Raw genomic sequence first — 23,036 nt, forward strand, 5'->3', positions numbered from 1 at the left:
ATTCCCTTTAATTCTCTTCTTCTTTATTTCTCGAGTTCTCCTTACGAAGTTTCTAGGAATCATTTATGTTTTAGGTGTTCTTGACGATAGTATCTTTGCAAGAGTTTTACATTATTTGAGCTGCATAAAAGTCTTTTTGCATAAGGTACAACAACGTAGCTTTCTATGAATCTCAAGTGGATACTTCTTTTGAAGTTTCGACTATAGCTTACTTGCTTTTGTGATTAATAAAGTAGTTGTTAATCACTTAGTATGACGATGTGCACAGAGTGAGCCCCATGCAGCTTAGTGTGCACTAAATAAGGAAAAACTTTGTCTACCTCTCGTATGACTTCATCGGTATGCAACTTACTGTAGACTTCCATGTGCGACAAAGTTTATTGTCAATCAAAAGAGGCTTAAATTGTTCACTTGTAAGGGACTACTCATTGACATTATTCAAAGTTGGCAATGTTTAAGCCTCTAAAAACAATGGATAGAAGTTTTAACTTGAATTCTAAAAGTAAGGTACATATTGAACGGGCTAGATAACGAGGTAGACATCTTGTGCTACATGGCTTGCATGTGAGCACCCACTTAGGCAGAGACACAAAGATCATATTTGTTAGGCATCCAAAGGAGTTAAGTGACATGTCTAATCGTGAGGCAATTGGCTTGCTTGTTAGAGAACTTAGCCCTACCTCTCCTCGATGAGGCAAAGGGTGCCTAGTATCAAAAGCCTTGTGATGGGTAGCGGCTTCACACTTTCCTTTCATTTCTTGTCATGCCTTTGTCTATATGACTCACGATGGAATGATATATGCGCCGTGCTCTTTTGACAAGTTGCTTAAATACAAGGCTTACATTTGGAAGGTTAAACGCGGGGGGGGGGGGGGGGGGGGGGGGGGGGGGGGGAGTGTTTGTGTGTGGGGGTTTACGACCAAGACGGCGGAAATCTCACAATATGTGAGAGGTTATATTAACAAGATGAAGAGTCACAAAAGCCTACTATAATAAGGGGGGATGAGGGTTTTGGGGAGGGGGTATGAACGAGTGTTTATAATCATATGTTTTTTTTGTATTTTAATATAAAATTTTATTATCTATTATACACACATATTGGATCCATTAATTACTTCTATTTGCTCAACTCGGTTTAATTAAATTCTCTTCTTGTATGCATTCTTTTCGAAAGGAAAACTCAAGCTGGCACGTTGCTTTATCATCGTCTCCCATTCCATTGCTCATTACTCGTCCCCCCTCGGTTGCTCGCGCACCAGCTAGTGCTATTGGTTGACTGATTTTGCAGTAGCACCTTTGGGTATATATCTGCAGGGTGCACACAGAGAGAAAACGAGCGAGAGAGACAAAGCATCTACTGCCTCGTCTTGTCTCGCGTTGCGGCAGTCTCCATTTGATTCATGGCTCCAAGATTGCAATGTAGAGAGAGAGAGAGAGAGAGAGAGAGAGAGAGAGAGAGACTGTTGTTCACCCCATGCCCTCACCTAGCTGACTCTTTGCACGGGAAGCTCCTGGACCTGCATGGTGAGAGACATAGAGAGACTGTCCCTGGTCGTCATCCGTTTCTCTCTCTCCTCCCCTGTCTTTCCTCCACGTGCAATCCTCATGCTCACTCATACGAGAGAGAGAGAGAGAGAGAGAGAGAGAGAGAGAGATGCCACCGCCTTCTAGAGGCTCTCCATTGGGGAGTGTACACACGAGAGAGAGAGAGAGAGAGAGAGAGAGAGAGGGGGGGGGAGAGAGAGATACCCCAGCAATTTGTGGATGTTCTCAAATTACCAAAATACTCTTCAAACTTCAAAAATTCCCAAAACACCACCCACAATTTTGCCATACATTTGCGAGGTAATTTGTGACAAATTTCATGTTAAGTACTCGCAATCTTTTGTCTATCGATACAAGATGATAAAACTAGAATTGAGCTGGCTATGGAGGCTTTTGGAAATGAATTGCTTCATTAATTTTAGACATAAGCGCTCAAAAATGGATCTCAATTGTCAAAAAGGAAATAAAGATTTTCACAAATTAGAGGGGTATCTCTTTCTCTCTCCTCCATGTGTTATACTCAAAGAAACGACAGCTTAAAACATTTCACTTTTCTAAGTAAAAGTCTTTAGTCTTTTACTTAAAAAAGAGAGAGAGAGAGAGAGAGAGAGAGAGACCTACGCCTCTCTCCTTTATGGCAGTCTCGCCATCGACAACCCCTTCCCCACCCTAGCCCTATTGGACGTCGACACCCCCTTGCACCGCTAGACGACCTGCCCCGATGTGTTCACTATTGTCACCCATCGCTCCCTACCATGTGCCTTCTCCGTTCGTCTTGTGCGCATCTCGTTTGCCTCTAACACATTTGGCACTAGAGAGAGAGAGAGAGAGAGAGAGAGAGAGAGAGACAAGAAAAAGAAGAAGAAGAGATTTTTAACGTCGGAGGAAACTATCCCAAGAGATCTTAAATATCTAGAGATATTACACGTGGAAAGGAAAGAGTTTTTTTTTTTTTTTTTGCCTTTATTTTTTCTCTTGAGCCCCAAGCAAGCCAAGGGATCTCTCCAAATTCCGTCCAATCCAAGAGTTTGGACTACCTATTTTTCACAAATGGTTTATATGCTAGGGAGTGTCCCACTTAAGTAACAAATTGAAAGGTTCACGTTGGCATTCTAAAACAAAATAAAATGAAAAGGAAGTGAAATAAAGAAAGGGACCCATTGTCAAATTCAAACAAAAAAAAATCATAGAAAAAGGTAGGTCTAATAGACATAATGTATAATAAAATTAATAAAATTGGTAATTTTTACATTCTGTGAAAATTTTATATGTAATAAAAACATTAAAGAGGTCCATTTTCAATTTTAAAACAAAAGAAAATTTTAATGTTTTCGTACGAAAAGGTAGATCTAGATATATGATACAATTATATTAAAAAATTTGGTGATTTTCACATTGTGTGAAAATTTATGTGTAATACAAACAATAAAAGAAAAAGATACATTAAAAATTTAAACAAAAGAATATTTAAATATTTTTTTATAAAAAGGATAGATTTAATATACATAAATAATAATAAAACAATTAAGTGAAATTAAAAAATTTAAAGTCTTTAAATGAAAGGCCCTTATCAATTCCTCACATATGGGATCAAACTTGCTCTTTCTATTCTCATTATACCAAATCTTCAACTTAGCAATTCAAGCTCAGTACGTCTCAACTAAGCACCATGCAATGAGCGACCTCCACCTCACGATCTCACCAAGCGAGAGGTAAATCCTCGGGTTGAGTCACTCCACCTACGAGTTGTTCGTCACGTGCAATGCGAGCGTATTATTAAAGAAAATAACAATCTTCTTCTCCTAGCTTTGTGAAGTAGCCTCTCCTGCCAACCCTCAGGTCACTCTTCGCTTCCAATTGATTGGTTGTCCACCATTTTCAACCTTCCTATGACTTTGCTTGTTATTTCCTCCCTTCCACAAAGCGGCCTCTCACTTAGATTCTTTCCTCCCTCTCACTTAGATTCTTACTAAAAGAATCAACCCAAAATCATATGCACATATTTCCTTTGGATATATTCTTCAATCCTTTATTTTGTAAAGTCTTTTTCAAGCATGCCCATAAAGTGAATGTAGGCTCCAGAGAAAGCGTTTAAAAGTCCCTTAGGGACACTCATATAGCAAATAAAATTGAACGATCTTCACCCTTGGGATACTAAGGCCTTTAGTTTGCCAAAATGAGAAAACCATTACATCTTCACCATGCTCAATACAAGCCATGGCCACTTGCATTCAAAAGGGCGTGTTCATCCCCGCAAACATCACATTGACATAGATTTGGCGGTAAGAGTTACCCAATTCTACTCATTATAAGTCTTGCTTTTTCCAATCCCAAAGATAGTTTCCCTGTTATCATGGATAATCTTTGCGAAGTTGGCAACCGAGAGCTCCTACGTGAACACGCGACCATTCCTAGCCTTCCAAACATGTTGGAGGAAGCAAAATCTAACGATTTGAGTACAAGCGGAATCGGTTAGCTTATCATCCTTTTCCCTCTAAGGAGCAGATCATTCTTGAAAAAGCCAATCTTCCAAGTCCTTTGGATCCATTCCCATCTTACTCGCTAGGCATCTACAAACATCTATCGGAGCCTATACCTCGAGCTAAGATCTCGTCTCCTATTGGTAAGGCCTCCCATAACACCTTCCATGGAAAAATCTTCATTGCCAAGGGTAGATGAGGGTCCCATATGTTCTTTGTAGATGCCAACCATTGAGCCTCTGGCCATTGCTTGGCCCACTGTTTGTTAAGGGGGCAAACTAGTCCGCCTTGTGTATAAGAGCAAGGTACATGCCCTTGGTGTGTAGTTTGAGGAAGTGGCTACTCTGTGGCCATCACCAGTACTTGAAAGGTGCACTTAATCCTTCAAAGGAACTGTGAACTGTATATCTCTTGTTTTGCAATTCTCACATTATGTGGGATGTAAGCTTTGTACATTTTTAATGGAGAATTTAATACTTTCACTCACAATTGTAAGTTTGACTTTTTTCTTTTGTCATGGGATTAGAGGGACTTCCAGTTTTTATAGGGAGCCAATAACCCAAACAGTGTCATAAAATCTAATATCTAACCAACCTAAATGATTTTCTCATATTAAATTGATCACTTAATGTGGGAGAATAAACGGGAACAAGTGTTAAGATATAGATATGTGCTTATAGATCTATCTCAACACGGGGCCAATGGTAAAGGGGCCCAAAAGGGAGATGGTCTATCAAAGAGCAAGGCTAACCAATGGAGCATAAGACCTTAGGGTTAGCTTCATTGAAGACCTCCAATAAATGTGTGTAAAAGTCCTTTGACCTTAAAGGTAAGCTAGGGCTGAGCTTGAGGTGGGAACCCGGCCCAAGCTCGAGGTGCTTGTCCTGCTTGAGGTGCTTGATTAAGATGCTTGAGGTGCTTGACTGGCTCCATGCTTGAGGTGCTTGACTTGCTGCATGATTAAGGTACTTGAGGTGCCTTGAGAAGCTTGCCTGAGATGCTTGTGGGAACACCCCCTAGTTCAAGTGCTTTGTCATGCTTGGTGAGTAAGGTGCTTGATCACCTAAAGTCAAAAGCATTCCTACAAGAGGGGGGGCGAGCCCTTTTCCTAGGGGCTAGAGAGAGAACACCCACTCACACACACAAGGGAAGCCCCAACTTGAAGAGGCAGCAAGGACACATGTCAGGCCCCTACCCATGTTACCTTCATGTGTTGCTTGAAGCCTATTGGCTAAGCTTCAAAGGGGTCCAATGATAAATTACATGAATTATCTAATTGTTTTAGCATTTATCTAGCCCTCTCTCTCAAAAAGGAAAGGGGGACACTTGTCTCAAGGCTACCCCTACTGCTTGTAATGCCTCCTGCTCATGATTGGCTAGGCCTGGGAGGGTCCAATGAGCTTCAAGCATGAGCTACAAGGGGGGGTCGACCCAAGCTAGCTAGGGGCTTGCTTGAGGGGTATACTCACCCACACACACTCACAAACACTCTCAGTGTGTGCTATGCAAAGTGCAAGAGCTCCCTCTCCAAGCAAGTAGAGGTTGAGTTCCTACACCAACACTCTTGGCTATGGAGTGCAAATCCAACCAAGAGCCATGCTTCAATGCTTGAGCTTGCCATCTCCTTCTTCTTCATTACTATGCTATTATGTATGCTAGCTCAAGAGTTATGATAAGTGAGGAACTAGCTCTTTCTCGTATGAAATGTTTCTTCTTCCTCTTCCCTACCCTCATTCCCTGCTAGCTCTCTCCACCTTCGAAGGTGTTTGAGGTCTTGGGACTGAGGCTTGGTATAGTTAAAGCTTTCTTCAAGTTTAGGTTATGCTATGATGGTGATGCATGAAGCTTTCCATCTTCATTGCTTCACCTAGGTCACAAGGAACACAAATAATGTATTGTAACAAGTCTCTCTTTATGGGAGAAATCATAATACAAATGCCTATTGGAGGGGGGACCGGCTCCACATAAATCCGGTCCTCAACTGTTGTCATGTTCTCTAAATTCTCTCTCTTGCAAAAGTATTGTCTATGCCAAGTTAACTAATTGCTATGATTATGTTGCTATCTTCAATTATGTCTACCCGCTATGCTCACAAAATCATTTCTTGAAAGTATTCTCATTAAATTCCGCTACTCTCAAATTGAATAGGCAAATTCCATTACAAACAGTTACACATATAACCAGTTCAATCGATCATAGGAATAGGTTTCTATTTTTGTTTCTTTTTTATCATACTAGTATTAGAGGACGAGTTAGAGATATCTATAAGATGCTTAAGAAGGTCAATTTTTTTCTTTGGAGTGGCTTCAATGAAAACATTGAGCATCTGAGGAAGTGCTTCAAGTGGCAGTTGGGGTTACTTCCGTGGTAGCTGAGGTGAGCTTGCTCCCTTCTTCCGATCAATCTGTAGGGTGACTCCCTTGTAAGCCGGTTTCCATATGTCTCATTTTGATGTATCTATTGTTTTTGTTGGTTGTGGTTGTTGTAAGGCTGGTGCCCTGGCTCGGATGTTGAAGTAGGGCTTCTATTGTAGTTTTTTGTTTTTGTTTAATACATTATACTCACTATTGTGAGTTGTGGGAAAAAAAAACATTGACCATCTGAGTTTTTTCAATTGTTGATATCTTATGCGAGGATCCTTTGAGTTTGCTTTGATCCTGTACGAAGCTAAGAGGGATGACCAGATGCCCCGGTGTATCAATCCCTACGTGTATTTGCTCTTGGGTGTCATCGTTTGACATATCTTGATGCCGGGCTTGCAAACATTGCTCGCATGAATGATAAATCTTACCCTTCATTAAGCTTAAATTAGAAGGACTGTTGAAAAAGGTTCCCCAATATTATTCTTCATTTTCGCTCCTCTCGGGAGAAAAAAGGCCAATGAAGGGAACAAAAGCCTCCTAAAACTAGAAGTGCAAATAAGGTGAAGAGTTTGCTCGAGGGTGAGGGTTTAAGGACCACTAAGTCTATGTTGATTGATGCCAAACCAAGCATGTGCATGGTGTCCATATTCTCACCAAATTAATAAAGTCACAATGTAGGTAAAAAAATGATATACTCATACAAAGTACTTATATTGATTCATGGAAAAAAATCCTCTTTTTTTACACCAATTTTTGTTAGCTTCTTCAAGGCAAGCTTTGTAGTCTTTCAATCTTAGCCATTGGTAAATAGAAGATCTCATAAGAACATGATAATTGACTTTGTGTATCAAGTAAGGGGGCGGTGCGTTAAGGATGGCTGTCCATATTGCCGTTGTAACTATGGTCCCTGGATGATGTCATGGCTCGACACGAGCATGGCAAGACCTTGTAATTTTTTTGAGATGATCAATATAATTCACTCACAATTGTGAGTTTTGCTATTTATATATATAAAAAAAGCAGCTTCGCACGAGGTAGAGCTTGACACTGGCTAGGGTGGAAGTGTTTGCAAACTTGGTAGGTGGCAATGAGAAGGAACGTGGTTTTGAGGGAAGCCTTTGTTTTGAATTTTGCCAAAATTGCCTTCATGGATGGAAAGATGGCAAGGAACATTGCTTAGGTTGGGTTTAGATGTTGTGATCGAAATCCTACACAAAGGGACATCAAAACACTGTGGCTAGACCTTGTTTGCTACATGTAAGGTTTTTCTTGCTCTAGGCTTGCCATAGCTCTTTCGACCCCCCCAGAAGATTGCACGCCTCTCACAACCTCTCCCTCTTTTTTGCTATGCATCCTCCAAGGACATTCAGACGAGGCGGGGGTAGGCTTGCAACTCACTTTTGTTCCCTTGGGCTCGTTTGAACCCAGCCTTACACCTACTTCTCTTAGAGGTTAGTTTGCTCGAGTCACTCGCTCCATTTAGTGACCCCATTTAGACTACTCATATGCTACATTTTCTCTGCGATGAATTCTCCACTAGAAAAGTTGAGCGAAGTCTAATGATAGTGCAGTGGTTGAACACAAGCAGGTTGATCGCTTGATTCTACTTGTATTTGGCTAGCCACAATTGTTGCTTGCCTGTTTGATGGTTTTGCCATTTTTTCTATTTTAAAAGAGAAAAAACCTAGGCCCAACCCAGTCCTTGCACTTGGCTCTGGTGCTCTCACCCCTCCACCTGGTGTTGCCACCCTCGCCCGCCCCTAGTTGCCTACCTTCCCCGTCACTCTTGCCTGCCATCTGGCAACTTGACCTTTTCCTTTTATTCCCTTTTCCCTTTCCTGAGGGTATCTCTTTAGATACCCTCTAATAAACCCAATCCCAAAAACAATGGCACATCCTTCAGCTTTAATTTTGCTACATTTATCACAACCCATAAGGAGGCTTTGTTGGTTTGATCACTTTGCATCAGACCAGAATGGGAAAGGCGCTCTTACAAGCCTATCATTTAGGTGGCCTTGAGGTGGGTGGGCTCACATGGCTAAACTACCTTTTGAAGTTTAGCCATGTGATCCCACCCACTGGGTCCTTTCGAAGTTCATTAATTAATTTGTCATGGACATCCCATCCGTTTAAATTTTTCTAAGCTTTTCTAGCCTTACGCACCGTCGAACAGGTTGTTCCCCGACGGATGGTCTGCCCCCACTAGCCATCGTCATCTTCCTTGACCCCGACACCCAACTGCTGCAAAGGGAAGTCGATAGCTCTTCTTTGCCCGCCACTCGAGAGCTCAATGCATTGCTAGAGCTCTAGAGTTCTTTCCTATCCCCCCCCCCCAGGCTTGCCATCCCTCCCTCTGCATGGCGCTCAGCCGCTTTGGATCCCTCGCTACGCAGAACCACCTGTACATGGCATCCCTTGCATCTGTCGCCATTGCAAGACAACAACACGAACACACACACACACACACACACACACACACACACACACACACACACACACACACACACACACACACACACACACACATACAGATCAGGATCGCGGCCCTGCCTGTGCTCTGCTGCATCGCAATGTCCGTGCTGCCTCTGACGCACTACATCCGATAATCTCTTTCCCTCTCCTGAGCCGACCTGATGCGCCGCCCACACAATGAAAAAATCTATTCAATTTGAACATTGCATTGCCAGCCACAGCTCCCCCATTTCAAATCAACCCATAAAGCAAAAAAATATCCCCTTGCTCTTGTAGGTCCCGACGGATTCTCTGGTCCACGTGGCAAGTCTCCCTTTTCCACCCTGAAAATACCCCAATCGTCTCACTCTCTCTCTTCCACGTGCCATATCCTCTTCCAACTCTAAGAGGATCTATTGAGATTCTCACAAAAACAAATGAGAAAAACGTTTGAGGCACATATTACCTAAATAACTTTTGCTGCTCACATCTTTCCCATCTCTATGTACTTAGTGGTCTTCTAGCCATTTTGAGCAAGGGTGACATGGTCAGACACTTAGTAACTTTAGATGTCATAAAGGATGGCACAATCCCTTCTTTGTAACACTTTGAATTGAGTATTATAGGGGATTTACTCACTGAATCGGTAGACACCCATCTCATTTTGGAATGGATGGGTGGGCTTTACACACTAGTTGCATGCACAAACATATAACTTTTGACAATTTTGCCTCATTCTAGAAAGATGCTTGGCTTGTGGGTTGAAGTTGTCGAGTTGAAGTGTAGGATCTAATGACCAAAGCCCTTCCCCCGCTTGGGTATTGGAGCTTGGATGTGGTCACATGGGCACTAATTATCTGCACTAGTGCAACTATACGAACATTGACATAGTTGCAAAAAGGCTTGCACAAAAGACCATGCATGAGGCATAGTTATCCAATAGAGTAACTGATAACTATACTTCCAATGACTACATTATTTCTTTTTATGCACTCTGCGGCCACACAAGCAAACGCACCTATTGCCCAAACTTGGGTACGGTCAACGTGTAAACACCTTTTGCGCAAACCCTCCCATTAATGAACAAGAGTGAGCCTTTTTAGGTACAAATGTTAAGATTCTCCCTACCCCATACCACCTCACCAAATTATATGCACTATTGCAAGTATGCGAACACTTGCGTAGTTGCAAAAAATCTTGCATAGTTACAATGTCAAATGAATGGTGCACGTAAGACCATGAATGCGGCATAGTTATCCAATAGATAGCTTGCGCACATGCCGTGGTGTCGGCGGCAAGACGATTGAGTGTGAACGTTGATTATCTATCGGGAGTTTGCGCACATGCGAGAGCTCCGATTGCCCTTGGTTGCAGAGTCAACGTCTTTTGTCATGCTGTCAGGTGTTGCAGCCAATCACGCTTCTCCTTTGCACGAAATGGCTCTCCACCGGGGGTGACCGTTTAGGCTTCCGCCATGACATTCCGATGGTGCCGGTGAGAGCGCCGGTTATTGAGCGTAGGGGCGTGGTGGGACACTGGTGGGCCTCCTACGCTTTTTGCATCGGAAACGACCACCGTGCACTGCATGTGCGAAGCCTAAGAGTAACTTATAGCTATACTTCCAACGACTGCCTTATTTCTTTTTATGCACTCTGCGTCCACACTAGCAAACACACATCTTACTATCTTACTATATACTAAAGGACGTTGAACACTCTAAAAGTAGGGAGCTTTATATGTTTGACACATGGCAGGAGCTTTTCACTTCTAGAGCCTCACTAAGCACAGTGCACGCAACGAGAGAGAGAGAGAGAGAGAGAGAGAGAGAGAGAGAGAGAGAGAGTGTTTCTGTGTTGTTAAAAAGACGTCTCCTGAGGCCCTTTTCTTCCGTAGGACGGCTGTTGCACTACCCAAACCTGAGAGCGTCTTCGTGTAAACACCCTTTGTGCAAAAACCTCCCATTAACGAACACGAGTGAGCCTTTTTAGGTACAAATGTTAAGATTCTCCTTACCGCATCCCATCCCACCTCACGAAAGTTTGTGCACAAGATAAATTTGTATATGAATGATTAGAAATTTAGGGGCCCTCCATGTTTTAGGGGCTGCCCTACTCGATACCTTTAGGAGCATGCTGATGAAGGGGTCCACGAGTGAGTTGCAGGAGAGCAAACCTCTCTCTCTCTCTCTCTCTGTCTCTCTCTCATCTCTCTCTTTCTCTCACACACACACGCCTGCACTCTTACCTTTCTTCGCATACGCACGCGCTTCAGCGCTCCCTCTCCGCTTCTTTTGGCAGGAGCGAGGGTACAGGTGTGTAAGTTTCGTCTGATTGGCATGGCTTTCGCGCTACTTTGTCGAGCAGGACATAGAATCTAAGGACTAGTTTCAGCGATGGCGGAGGCTAGAGCAAAGACCCTGGTGGGCAAGAGGGTCTCCGCAGAAGCAGGTTGTCAAGAGAGCGTACCCGTGAGAAACAACAGGCTTTTGCGTTCGTCTAACAGCGAGGAGGCTTCACCGAGCGAAAAGACTCCCGCTGCTCATGTATCTAGGTTTCATCGTCCGCAGAGTGACCTTGAGCACTTTCAAGGAGAAATGTCTGCAGTTCCTGGATGCCCAGAGTTCGACAAACATTCTTCCTTCTCCCAAGAAGACTTTTTTACTGCCAGGGTTCCATCTATGCTCTTGCCGCAGTGCAAGCAGGCAACCTCACCGGTTCACTTTGGTCGAGACAAGCATTTATATCCTGTGCACCAGGACGAGTTTGCAGCTAGGGTTTCAGATGCAACTCCTCTTCATTTCTCTCCGGATAAGCGAGCCTTTAGCATCCAGCAAGATCCATTCGCATCAGAGTTTATGCACCTGCATTCAGACGCGTTACCTGGTTGTGAGGAGCAGATTACGAGGAATACTCGCATTCCAGATGCAGCTCCCCATTTTCTGCCAGATGACCCTTTTAATGGAAATGAGCAGGGATTACTGATTTTACCCTCTTCTCAAGTACCCATCCTCCCAGAATCTCTCCACATGGATTCTCTCCCAGTTTTACCCTTATCATCTCCAGCACTTTCGGCTGACGCACCTTGTCCACCCTCGCCGCTGTCAACATCTCAGGCCATGTCTCCTGCACCAAATGCCACAGGTCAACAATCCTTGTCACAGACCCGCCCAGCAATCACACTGTCCTTCTACTCTCGCTCTCAGAAACCAAAAGCGAAAACTTTGCCCATCATCTTACCCACGAAGTCAGCTCAGTCTACTCTCTCATCAGAGAACAGCACAGCCATGAAATCTTTTTCCCATGATCCACTGCACGAGCTTCTCAACCTTTCCGATGATACATCTCAGTGCAGCGAAACACTAGTGGCTAGTTGGAATGACAATTGTGGCAGTGATTTGGAGAGATGGGCAGAGCCAGAGAATTTGGCCGATTGCTGGACCAACTTTTTGGGCATGGAAAATGATGAACATGTACGACAGCCAGCAACCAGTTGGGTAAGTTTTTCTTGTAGCGTTTGTATATACATCAACTTCACTAGTGTTTCTGCAGTCTTCATTAACTGGTGTCTTTTTCAGTCACTCTCATCTGCTTTGTTTTCTTGCCCTTACAAAAGAGCTATGAAAGGTCTGCACATGTGACTGGTGGGAAATTCTGTTCTGGTGACCATGGCATTCTTGCGACATGGTTGAGAGAGTCTGTGCATCTTTCAACAAAGAATTACAATAAGTTTTGGCTTAATTACTGGTCTGCTGCCATAGACATGCCTCCTTGCCCATCAAAACTAAATCTTGTGAAATGTGGAGGCTTCTGTCTAATGAAGTTGATAGTTGTGGACTCCATTTTTTGTGCCAACATGATATTGGTTGATGGAATGAGATAAAGAGATACATTTTAGCAAATGAGTGAGGGAGATTTTGTTAGAGTTAATGACGGCGTTATTGATTGTGTGTGGATGAAGGAATAGAGGCAAACAAACGAGGGAAGTTTATGGCAGTCAATATTAGATTTATTGTTCATTAACTGGTGTCTTTTTCACTCACTCTCATCTGCTTTGTTTTCTTGCCCTCACAAAAGAGCTATGAAAGGTCTGCACATGTGACTGGTGGGAAATTCTGTTCTGGTGACCATGGCATTCTTGCGACATGGTTGAGAGAGTCTGTGCATCTTTCAACAAAGAATTACAATAAGTTTTGGCTTAATTACTGGTCTGCTGCCATAGACATGCCTCCTTGCCCATCAAAACTAAATCTTGTGAAATGTGGAGGCTTCTGTCTAATGAAGTTGGTAGTTGTGGACTCCATTTTTTGTGCCAACATGATATTGGTTGATGGAATGAGATAAAGAGATACATTTTAGCAAATGAGTGAGGGAGATTTTGTTAGAGTTAATGACGGCGTTATTGATTGTGTGTGGATGAAGGAATAGAGGCAACCAAACGAGGGAAGTTTATGGCAGTCAATATTAGATTTATTGTTGTCAGTGGTCTTCAAAAATTAATCGGCATATTGTCTGGGTCTGTTGTTAGCAAGTAATACTACGTCACTGAAAACACATCCCATTATTTATGATAAAGCAACTTGTTCACTTTTGGCCAAATCAATTGTTGATGTTGTGGATTGTCTTCATTAAGCTTAATGTGCTGAATATAATTACTCATCTACATGTTATCGCATTTTTTTTGTTGAATTTTTTTGATACGCTTGTTATTGTTCCCTTTCTATCTAGTTGTCTGTGTTCAGTATTTTTTGGTTTCTCTTTTTTATCGTGGTTGTGTTATAGTTCCTCTCTGTTATAGTTCCCGTTCTATGTAATTGTCTGTTTTCTGTATTTGAATTCTGGTTTTCTCGGGGTCAGGATTCTTAGACCTGTTGAAAATTTTATTTAGCTTCAACCTATTAGTTGACATGCTTCTGATGATTTGCCCACCTTGAGTAAGCCCTGCATTGGGGAGATACGGAGTAAGCAAGCCGAGTGACAAGCATTCTTCTAGTGCTTACTGCTTGTATTTGATCAAGCAGGACTATGGATCGTGAACGGTCTTGGCAAGCAGATGCTGCATAGAGATGTGCCCTTGAGCTTAGGTACCTATGTTACATGTTCGAGTTTCAGTTTGCTAATGTTTTGGTTGCTCAACTAAGTACACAATGAGAAGGTTGGTGCAGCCTTGTGCAATAGTGACAAGTAAGCTGGTGGGTTGCTCAACTAAATAGGCAATGAGAAGGTTGGTGCAGCCTTATGCAGTAGTGACATGTAAGCTGGCCGCTTACCAACAAACTTAAACCTGACTGGCAGCCAGAAAGAACAAGGGCCATTGGATGATTCACTTACCTATTTACTCACTATACAGCTAGAGTGCTGGTTACATTAGGCAGCAGGTCAAAAACGTAAGTTGCCAGCAGCCAGCTGGAGGTTGCCTTAGGTTCATTGCCTTGTGCTCATTGCACGAGCAGGAACCTGGTTGTTCTTTTATGTTCTATATGGCTTAGACTTGTTGCTACTAGCTTGCGTAAAAAGTGGCAGGCACTATTAGTTGAGAACCTAACCTAATTTCATCTAGTTCTATAACCTAATTTCAAGTTGAAGGCAGGAGGCCAGTCGCTTTTTCCTTGCTATGCATGTCACGGGGAGGGGCACCAGGTGCCAACGGAAAAGAGCAGATTGAACAAACTTTTAGCACTTCAACAACAATTGAACTGAGAGAGAGAGAGAGAGAGAGAGAGAGAGAGAGAGAGAGAGAGAGAGAGAGAGAGAGAGAGAGAGAGAGAGAGAGAGAGAGAGCACGCAACACGGAGTGGTGGAATTTCACCCCAGAGAGTGCTGGCCCCAAACCTTGACGCCCCTTTCGGTATTTCTTTATATCACTTGAACTCAGTACAATGCCGGTACTCGTGCTCTGTACGTTCACGCGTAAGCGTACCAGAGACTGAGCCCTCTGCACATTTTTAAAGGCCCTTGGCCTATGAAAAGCAGTTTACATGAAAAGCTTCAAACTCAAAATCATATGGCCCAAAAAGCACTAGCGGCCAAAAGTTGCCAGCGCGTTTTGCGGAAATCCGTAGAGGTGCCACGTTAGCACAGCCCAACATTTCTCACTTCTCCATTTGGGAGTAAATCACCAATCATTGAAACTAGTATTAAAACCAGAGTCAAACAATTCAAATCGACACCAAGACAGGTTAAAAACAAATACCATCCATTTCAAACAAATTCCAATCAGGATCACCAAACAAGTTCTCAAACAAAACTCAAACTTAAAAAGCAATCTCGACATTAGTTGAACTCGAAAAGTCGATTGACTTTCCATCCTGAAACCTGCACCAAAAGTTAGGGTTAGGTTTCTTCCATAAGGTTGTAGCCGACCATTGCATGGTCCATCAACTCTTGGACCAAACAGTGTTCCTCCGGCGATGATGGAAGTCCCAAGACATAGCAATCACATCGGACCTCCAAGGCTACAGCCCGAGAAGAGACACCTACTGAGATGTCGAGAAATTTCAAGTCATAATCTGCTAGGGTTTGCATGGCAAGCATTTTAGGATACCCCACTCTGCGAGAAGTTGCACTCCGGAGGAAGCTGTCAGAAATCATATAACTTCGAGCAAAAATTTTCTTGAAAGCTTGCCAAGTCCTTGGAGCATGCGGCTTGGTAGCTGACTTGGTAGCTATAGACTTCCACCATTGCATGGCACTGCATCTGAGAAAAACAGTAGCTCCAAACAAATCTTGGATCCTTCTCTTGCAAGTGATCTTTACGGTTTATGCCCTGTAAGACAGAGCGATGAAGACGGGAGCGCGCCGGATGCGCGATGAAGTAAGGGTGGGAGTAGCTAATAAGTCCGTGGTCAGGACACGAAGATTCTTTGATAATATTTCGTCGAAGCACCATCGTGCTCTGTTTGCTCTTTGGTAGGACCGGTATGCTTTTAGAAAAGCACACGCTTGAAGCTCTGAAACCACTGTCACGGGGAGGGGCACCACGTGCCAATGGAAAGAACAGACTGAACAGACTTTTAGCACTTCAACAACTGAACTGAAAGAGAGAGAGAGCACACGCAACGCAGAGTGGCGGAATTCCACTCGAGAGATCACTTGTGATCCCCCTTTAAGGCGATTTTTTGAGGATCGTAGGGACATACTCGTGCTCTGCACCTTCACGCGGAAGAGTGCCAGAGACTGAGCCCTATGCACATATTTAAAGGCCTTTGGCCTATGAAAAGGAGTTTGCATGAAAAGCTTCAAACTCAAAATAATCTGGCCCCAAAAGCACTAGCACCCAAAAGCTGCTAGCGCTTGTGGAAATCCGTACAGGTGCCATGGCCCATGTCAGTACAGCCATCGCAAATTGTGGAAATCTATACTGGTCTGCCACGCCAATCCCATAAGTTGATGGGAACTCTTCTTTAAAAATAGGCCACTCGGCTGCCTTTGCTTCTTCACTTAGGGTTTAGGCTTCTCGGTCAGGATCTGCAGGTTAGCTCTGTTCTTCAGTGGCTTGACACGTTAGCAATTTGTGACAATGCATCATGAAGTTGTGGATCTTTCGCTTCTATTGGACATGTAGGGTATTGAAGGTTTCATGATACCAAGTTTGAAGACCTTAGATCTGAATTTTAAAATTTAAAATGATAAAAGTGACTCGTGACTTTAGTATATCAATGATCAATGATAGTGCAAGTGTCCATTGCCTTGGCAAAGACAAAGAGGCACAAAGGGGGAGGAGCTCTAATGCAAGCACGAGCACACTCGTGACATGGATATATAAAATATAAATCTGAATTAAATATGCATACATCATACCCGTGACATTGATATTTTTATATAATATACACAAGCACACTTGTGGCATGGATATATATACATCTCTGAAGGGTGAGTATAGAGAGCGACGGTTGTTTTGTGGCCATGCTTGGTGAGATGTGAGGCAGTTCTCTCATGTTTTACCATGTGTAGTCATGGTGTAATGTGCAGTCGAAGTGATTATGGTGAATGCCGAGGATGAGTGCTCAGTGTGTATTCAAGGTTTCTTTTACTGCATGAGAGGGTTCCGTTTACTTCATGTGAGACGTGCAAAAGACTAGAGAGAAAAGAGAGAATGATATTGTGAGTGAACGTTCTGTGAGTGAAGAAGACTAACATTGGATGTGGTCCCAAACCCGAAGTGATTTATGGTGAATGCTCAGGATGAGTGCTCAGTGTGTACTCAAGGTTTCTTTTACTGCATGAGAGGGTTCCTTTTACTTCATGTGAGACGTGCAAAAGACGAGAGAGAAAAGAGGGAATGATATTGTGAGTGAAGGTTCTGTGAGTGAAGAAGACTAACATTGGATGTGGTCCCTCGAAGGGCTCCTCTCTCTCTTATCGCTAGAGAGGTATTTGCTTTAGATTGCACAAATGTTGATACAGTGGTCCTATATACGGAGATGTTGATGGGATCTTGTGTAGGTGCTTGGATCTGGGAGGCTAATGGCTGAAAATGCAAAACGCTAGGGTTTTGGTACGGGATCTGCAAACTGAGGAGGCTATGCCTTTGCCCGTACCTCCGTTCAAACTTCTTGTATTCAATCATACAGAGCTAAAATTTGCATCATTTGGATGTTTTTAATGCCTCTCGTTCCACGCCTTGTCCGTTCCGGACCCCTTTGCTCGTTCCTCCGTTCCGCGGGGATCCTCCCGTTCCGGGTAACTCTACTAAAAACTGACTGCGGTGCAAATCTGCTTTCGTAGAGTAAAAACGTTGGTGGGCTTATTATGCTGATGGAAAAAACGCCACAGATGCTGATGGTGGTACTGCCAGCAAAACGCTAGAGCTTTGTGCTGCTGGTGCTTGTAGTGCAGGTACAGGTCTTATGCCATAATAGTGGCTTGGCACCTCATTCTAGAAAATTGGCTCTAAGACGGACTATTTTTCAAGTAACCATGACATGTGATATTGTTGAGGTCTTATTGCATATAGGAACATTTTGGTATACCATTTATATAAGAAAAGTGCAAAATAAAAAATTGTGATTTTCTAAAAATAGTAGTAAGCCACAAAAGTGGATTTTAAATTTGATAGCATGCACATTTTTGGACCCAAAAACAAGTTGAGAGTGCTTTTGCTTGAAAATATCATATGCATGGATTCTCGTTCTATACATATCCAAGTATTTTTAAGGAAAAATTCAATCCTGATTTGAGGGTTTTAAGGGGATACCAAACTATTGAGCGATTTTTGTTCATTCTACCTAAAAGATCAGCCTTAAAAATGAAATTTTCACATGAAATAATTTGTTGCCTTTTTTTATCAACTCCCTACATGCCTTGAGAACAAATCCCTGGAAGGTAGATGAGGTTTTCTATTATTCACGAGGAGAAGAACTTACACAAAAGTTGCTTATAGCCACAAAAGTGGCTTGTGCTCACAAAACCATGGTGTTAGACTTTTTGTTCTCTCTTTTTCTATTTTTGGAATAGGGAGATTGAAGAGCGAACATCTTTTGAACTGTTTGACAGGCCAAGGGAGCTTCGGCAGCAAGTTGCTTGATGCAAGGTAGTCAGCTGAAGCAGCAAGGGCCTGTGGGTGGCTTTCAGTTTGGAAATGCTGCATCTGCAATGGATAACAGAGAGCTCAATAAGCCCCGGTTACGATGGACACCGGAGCTGCATGAGCGTTTCATTGAAGCCGTAAGCGAGCTTGGTGGGGCAGACAGTAAGTTTGTTTTATCTATTTGTTATTTATGTTCTCTTCTTCACCATTTTCTTTTCTGCCTTGCATGTCTGTTTTGTGTCAGTGTTTAGCCTTTTCTGACCTTATGAGAATGTGTGTGTGTGTGTGTGTGTGTGTATGTATATATACATACTATTGAAAGTCTTCCTTATGGTTCTGTGAATTGGATATATGAATCTCTTAACTGGTCTAACAACTTGGCAGAAGCTACTCCAAAAGGGGTTTTGAAGATCATGAACGTTCAAGGCCTCACCATTTACCATGTGAAAAGTCATTTGCAGGTTTGCCACTTGCATGTAGAGCCGTATAAATTCTTGAAATGTTGAATCTTGCTACTTATGTTCAGCATCACCTTTTTGACTGGTTTGACAGAAATATCGTACTGCAAAATATCTTCCTGGTGGTGAAGACTCAAATGAAGGTAATGATGCCGTCTTTCTTTAGTTCCATTTTCAATACTATGTGGAACTTTGAAATGGAAGGCTGATAATTGATGATTGTCGGCAGGAAAACTGGACAAAAAGCGAAAGGCAACAGCTCTGTCTGAACAAGATATGAAGACGTAAGTTAGTTTTGTCTTAATTTGAGAAGTTAGTGCTTGTCATCATTGTAAATAATCAGTTCATAGTAGAGTGTAATGTGAAGAAGCACTCGGGCTGAAATTTTTTTTTACTTCTGAATTTCCTTTGCTGTGATGCTTCTTGCTTTTTGTTTTGGTCTTTCCTAACTTCTCTAAAGGAATCTGTACTGTATATAAAGGGGGGAAGGATTCCGGCAGCCCCCTCCCCGTGCATGTCAAACTCTTCTTCGTCCAACCTTCAAGCAGTGTGCACGGTGCACGCCACACACACACACACACACACACACACACAGAGAGAGAGAGAGAGAGAGAGAGAGAGAGAGAGAGAGAGAGAGAGAGAGAGAGAGAGAGAGAGAGAGAGAGAGAGAGAGAGAGAGATGACTGAATGACTGAATGAATGAATTGAAATGAAATGAAATGTTATATTAACGCCTTCGAAAGACCAAAATGACCTATGAGACCAAACTGATACAATCTGGGTGGATCTGATACAAAGTCTGTGAAAAACAGTAAAAGTGAACTTTTCTTATAACTTCAGTGGGTCCAATGGCAGTCATTTAGTGGAAGCCTGTATGTATAACCATTTCTACGTCAGCAGGGGTGTCAGGATGTTTGAATGCATGATTATGTTATACTTACAGGGATGTTTGTATGCATGACCCAACATTTTGGGAAATCTCAAAAAGCATCCTTGATTGTACAGTATTGTGCTTGGGATGAGCGAACTCTCCATACTGTGTGCTTCGATGACTCTAATGTATGGAGAGAGATGTCTTATGTACTCTTGGTGATACCCTGTGCACACGCTTCATACCCCGTGCTTCAATGACTCTAATATATGAAGAGAGACATCTTATGTACTGTTGTGGCCCACGACTCTGTTGATACTCGGTGCTCTCCCGGTGCTTCAATGACTAATGCATGAAGAGAGACATCTTATGTGCTCTATTTTACTTTTTTTGAGTATTCTTTGTTAGTGGCTTAGTTTGCACCCACTACTTGTGTTCACCACGTGTGCCCTTTGTTTACATCTGCAGACTGCACTTGGTTCTCTAAGCTCTGTAAACACACATGCGGAAGGTTCCTTATATCTATGCAGTATTAAAAAGAAGCGTTTGTTATTGGAGAGAGCATTACAAATCTCAGGGCCAGACCAAAAGACATCAAAGTAATTGCATACTAAAATGTTTCTGAAATTGTAGGAGCCTGCAAATGATGGACGCTTTGCAAATGCAAATGGAGATGCAGAAAAAGCTTCATGACCAGCTTGAGGTTGGTTGAGATTTTGTACTCATGAATATGTGGAAAGTTATTCTCTTGTTCCGATGCTTTGAAAGAAGAGAATTGTGCACTGTGATTTGAAAGCTTGGATGAAGGGTCAACTCGTATTCCATTACAGGCACAAAGGGAGTTGCAGCTTAGAATCGAGGCCCAAGGGGAATGCCTACAGAGGCTGCTGAAGGAGCAGCATACAAAAATTGGTGATGCTGAGCAGAAGGCTCCGGTGGAAAAGCCAGAGGCTGTACAGAAAGAATTGTCACAACTTCAGGTTGAGCCTGGTGTCGACAGAAAAAATTCGAGGCTGCAGTTTGCACGCAGATAATTGCTGGGGTATGCTCAATTCAGAGACTTACCATATCAAGCCTTATGCTGGCCCGGTTCCTTCGATGAAGCAAGTGCACAGAAGTGCATTTTTGAGAGGAAAGCAGATGGCTTGATGTGTATATCCCTGTGCAAGTAGAAAATCTGAGCATGAAGTGCTACTTCCAGCCTCCTCGTGATATTGATCGGAGAAACAGACGATCTCTTGATGTTTGATTGTGTGTATATTTGCTACATTCTATATAGCGATTCATGGCATCCCTCATGCCTCCTTCCAGTGAATCTGTAGGTGCCCAAGGTTCTGGATGTAAATTAGTCTCAAAAATCTTGCTAGATGGCATGTGAACCAGGTTCAAAATGTAATGTGCTCATGTGAGCTATAGATGGCTTCTAGGAACTCAAAACAGCATTCAGGATGGTCCGTGTCATTCACCAGGAAGGCCAGTATGGCTTGACTTGAACAAGTAGCACTTCTGACATTCAGCTGGGGGATTAACAATCTTGTGGAACTGAGCATTATAAGGTCTTTATTCAAGCTTATAATGTGCATGTACCTTAGGATCAGCAGCTTAATGGTAAGGTACCATTCGATGTTCTTTTTCTTGTGGAATAAGATTTATTAATGATTTCATTCGGAAAATCTTTTGAAAAATAGATTGGCCGGGTGAGTAGGATGGGTTCTTGGGTGATGTTTGGATTGATCGCTGGGGCCAATTCAATCCACAGCCTTTACGTAATATTTCTCAAGCGGTTAGAATGGGGCATTTCATTTCGTGCAATTTGTTGGTGCAGCTATTCACTGCTCCGACTTGTTGCATCATTACTTGGGTATACAGTTTAAGCAGTGTGATGGTGGTATTGTTTTGTGTCAGAAAAGTTACATAGAGACATTGCTATGTAAATTTGGACTCGAGGATTGCAAACCTATTGCCACTCCCATGGAAATAGGTGTGAAGTTGTGTCTACATGATGCTCGCGATCCTACTGATGTCACTCTTTACCAAACTGTTGTTGGTTGCCTCATTTATGTATGCAACACAAGGCCGGATATTCAGTTTGCAGTCTCAAAGGTCAGCAAATTGTATATCTGTCGGGACTTTCACCTTGTCAATAGCTTAGATTGCCCTTCAGGTTGAGTTTATTAGTGTGAAAAATTTTCTTAGCTTATATCAACAGTGTTTGTATAGCTTAGTGATTTACTTGTTTCGCTACAATTACATAGGATTGAAGTTCCATAATGTTTGCTTGTTTCCTACAAATTTGCAGATGGATATTCCAAAATGTGTGGAAGCTGGACTGCATTAACTTATTTGTCAGCTCTTCACAGCTGCTTGTAAGCTCATCTAAGAGCTGCCTAAGTCTCTCTCTCTCTCTCTCTCTCTCTCTCTCTCTCTCTCTCTCCCCTTCCTTTGACCGAGAGAATCTCACATCCTGGCGAGTTGCAGCATTGTCCCCATCTGGTTCAGGTCTCATTCTCTATGATGGGCTCCATATCCCCACCAAATTGGCGTAGCGTGTGTATCACACCCTTATTGAGTGCCAAGCTTCTGATCACAATTTGAGCCATCCTTGCACACCTTCCTCTCCCAACGACGATGGCGACTCATCAGCTCATCATCTCCACACCCCAAATGACGTTGCCTCAGGTCCTGTAGGTCATGCTTGACCAGCGTCTCCTCTCTCTCTCTCGGGTCAGCTTGTCGGCGTATGAGAGTCCTATTTGCTTTGTCCCTTTTCCAGCTTGCTATTGGTCAACCCTTTGATGAGCTGGCGCTAACCCAGTTCTGCTGAACGCCGTGTCCTGCCAAATCGTCCAAACATGGACTTGTAGGAAAGAATGCCCAACACAACAAGTCTCTGATAAATCAAAAACTAAGGGGGAATCTTTTGAAGTGCTATTTGGGAGCGTGAGAGAAGTCGCCTCTCCAAACCTTGCCAGAATAGTGCATGAGCCCGCGCTAGAGAGAGAGATGGCATCCATATGTAATACACAGAGAGAGAGAGAGAGAGAGAGAGAGAGAGAGAGAGAGAGAGAGTTGCCTAATTCACCTTTTTCTAAAATCGTCCACCTCTGCATAGTGCAATTATACTATACGGGGAAGAATACGTTGAAGGTAAAATAAGCAACCATCTCTTTATATGGACACAAAAAGTCTATTGACCTTCCACTTCCCAAAAGTATTTTCATTTCTTAAACTCACCTTTCACTTATGCACTTAAGATGTTTTGAAAGGGCTTTTAATTTTCGGAGATTGGGGAGACCTAATCATGCATTTTCTATCTATCTTAATACTTCTCCACATGCAAAAG

At 42.8% G+C, this 23,036-nt stretch overlaps 1 protein-coding gene across 1 annotated transcript; it reads left to right on the top strand.

Annotated features, from left to right (window-relative positions):
* The first annotated feature begins 11,057 nt into the window (after positions 1 to 11,057).
* LOC147452046 (uncharacterized) lies at positions 11,058 to 21,327 on the top strand. Its single transcript, XM_086517871.1, has 7 exons — positions 11,058 to 12,332; positions 18,331 to 18,526; positions 18,749 to 18,825; positions 18,917 to 18,965; positions 19,052 to 19,106; positions 20,327 to 20,396; positions 20,524 to 21,327. The coding sequence occupies exons 1-7, from the start codon at positions 11,232 to 11,234 to the stop codon at positions 20,725 to 20,727; spliced, it is 1,752 nt and encodes a 583-aa protein (XP_086373997.1). The 5' UTR covers positions 11,058 to 11,231; the 3' UTR covers positions 20,728 to 21,327.
* The last annotated feature ends 1,709 nt before the right edge of the window (positions 21,328 to 23,036 follow it).

Source organism: Adiantum capillus-veneris, chromosome 8 (assembly GCF_014529385.1).
Source record: "Adiantum capillus-veneris isolate H3 chromosome 8, ASM1452938v2, whole genome shotgun sequence".
Lineage (NCBI taxonomy): Eukaryota > Viridiplantae > Streptophyta > Polypodiopsida > Polypodiales > Pteridaceae > Adiantum > Adiantum capillus-veneris.

Coding starts and splice junctions, on each gene's coding strand:
- LOC147452046 (XM_086517871.1), top strand. CDS start 11,232: ATGGCGGAGGCTAGAGCAAAGACCCTGGTGGGCAAGAGGGTCTCCGCA. Junction 12,333..18,330: donor GACAGCCAGCAACCAGTTGG/GTAAGTTTTTCT, acceptor ACTGTTTGACAG/GCCAAGGGAGCTTCGGCAGC. Junction 20,397..20,523: donor AGCTTCATGACCAGCTTGAG/GTTGGTTGAGAT, acceptor ATTCCATTACAG/GCACAAAGGGAGTTGCAGCT.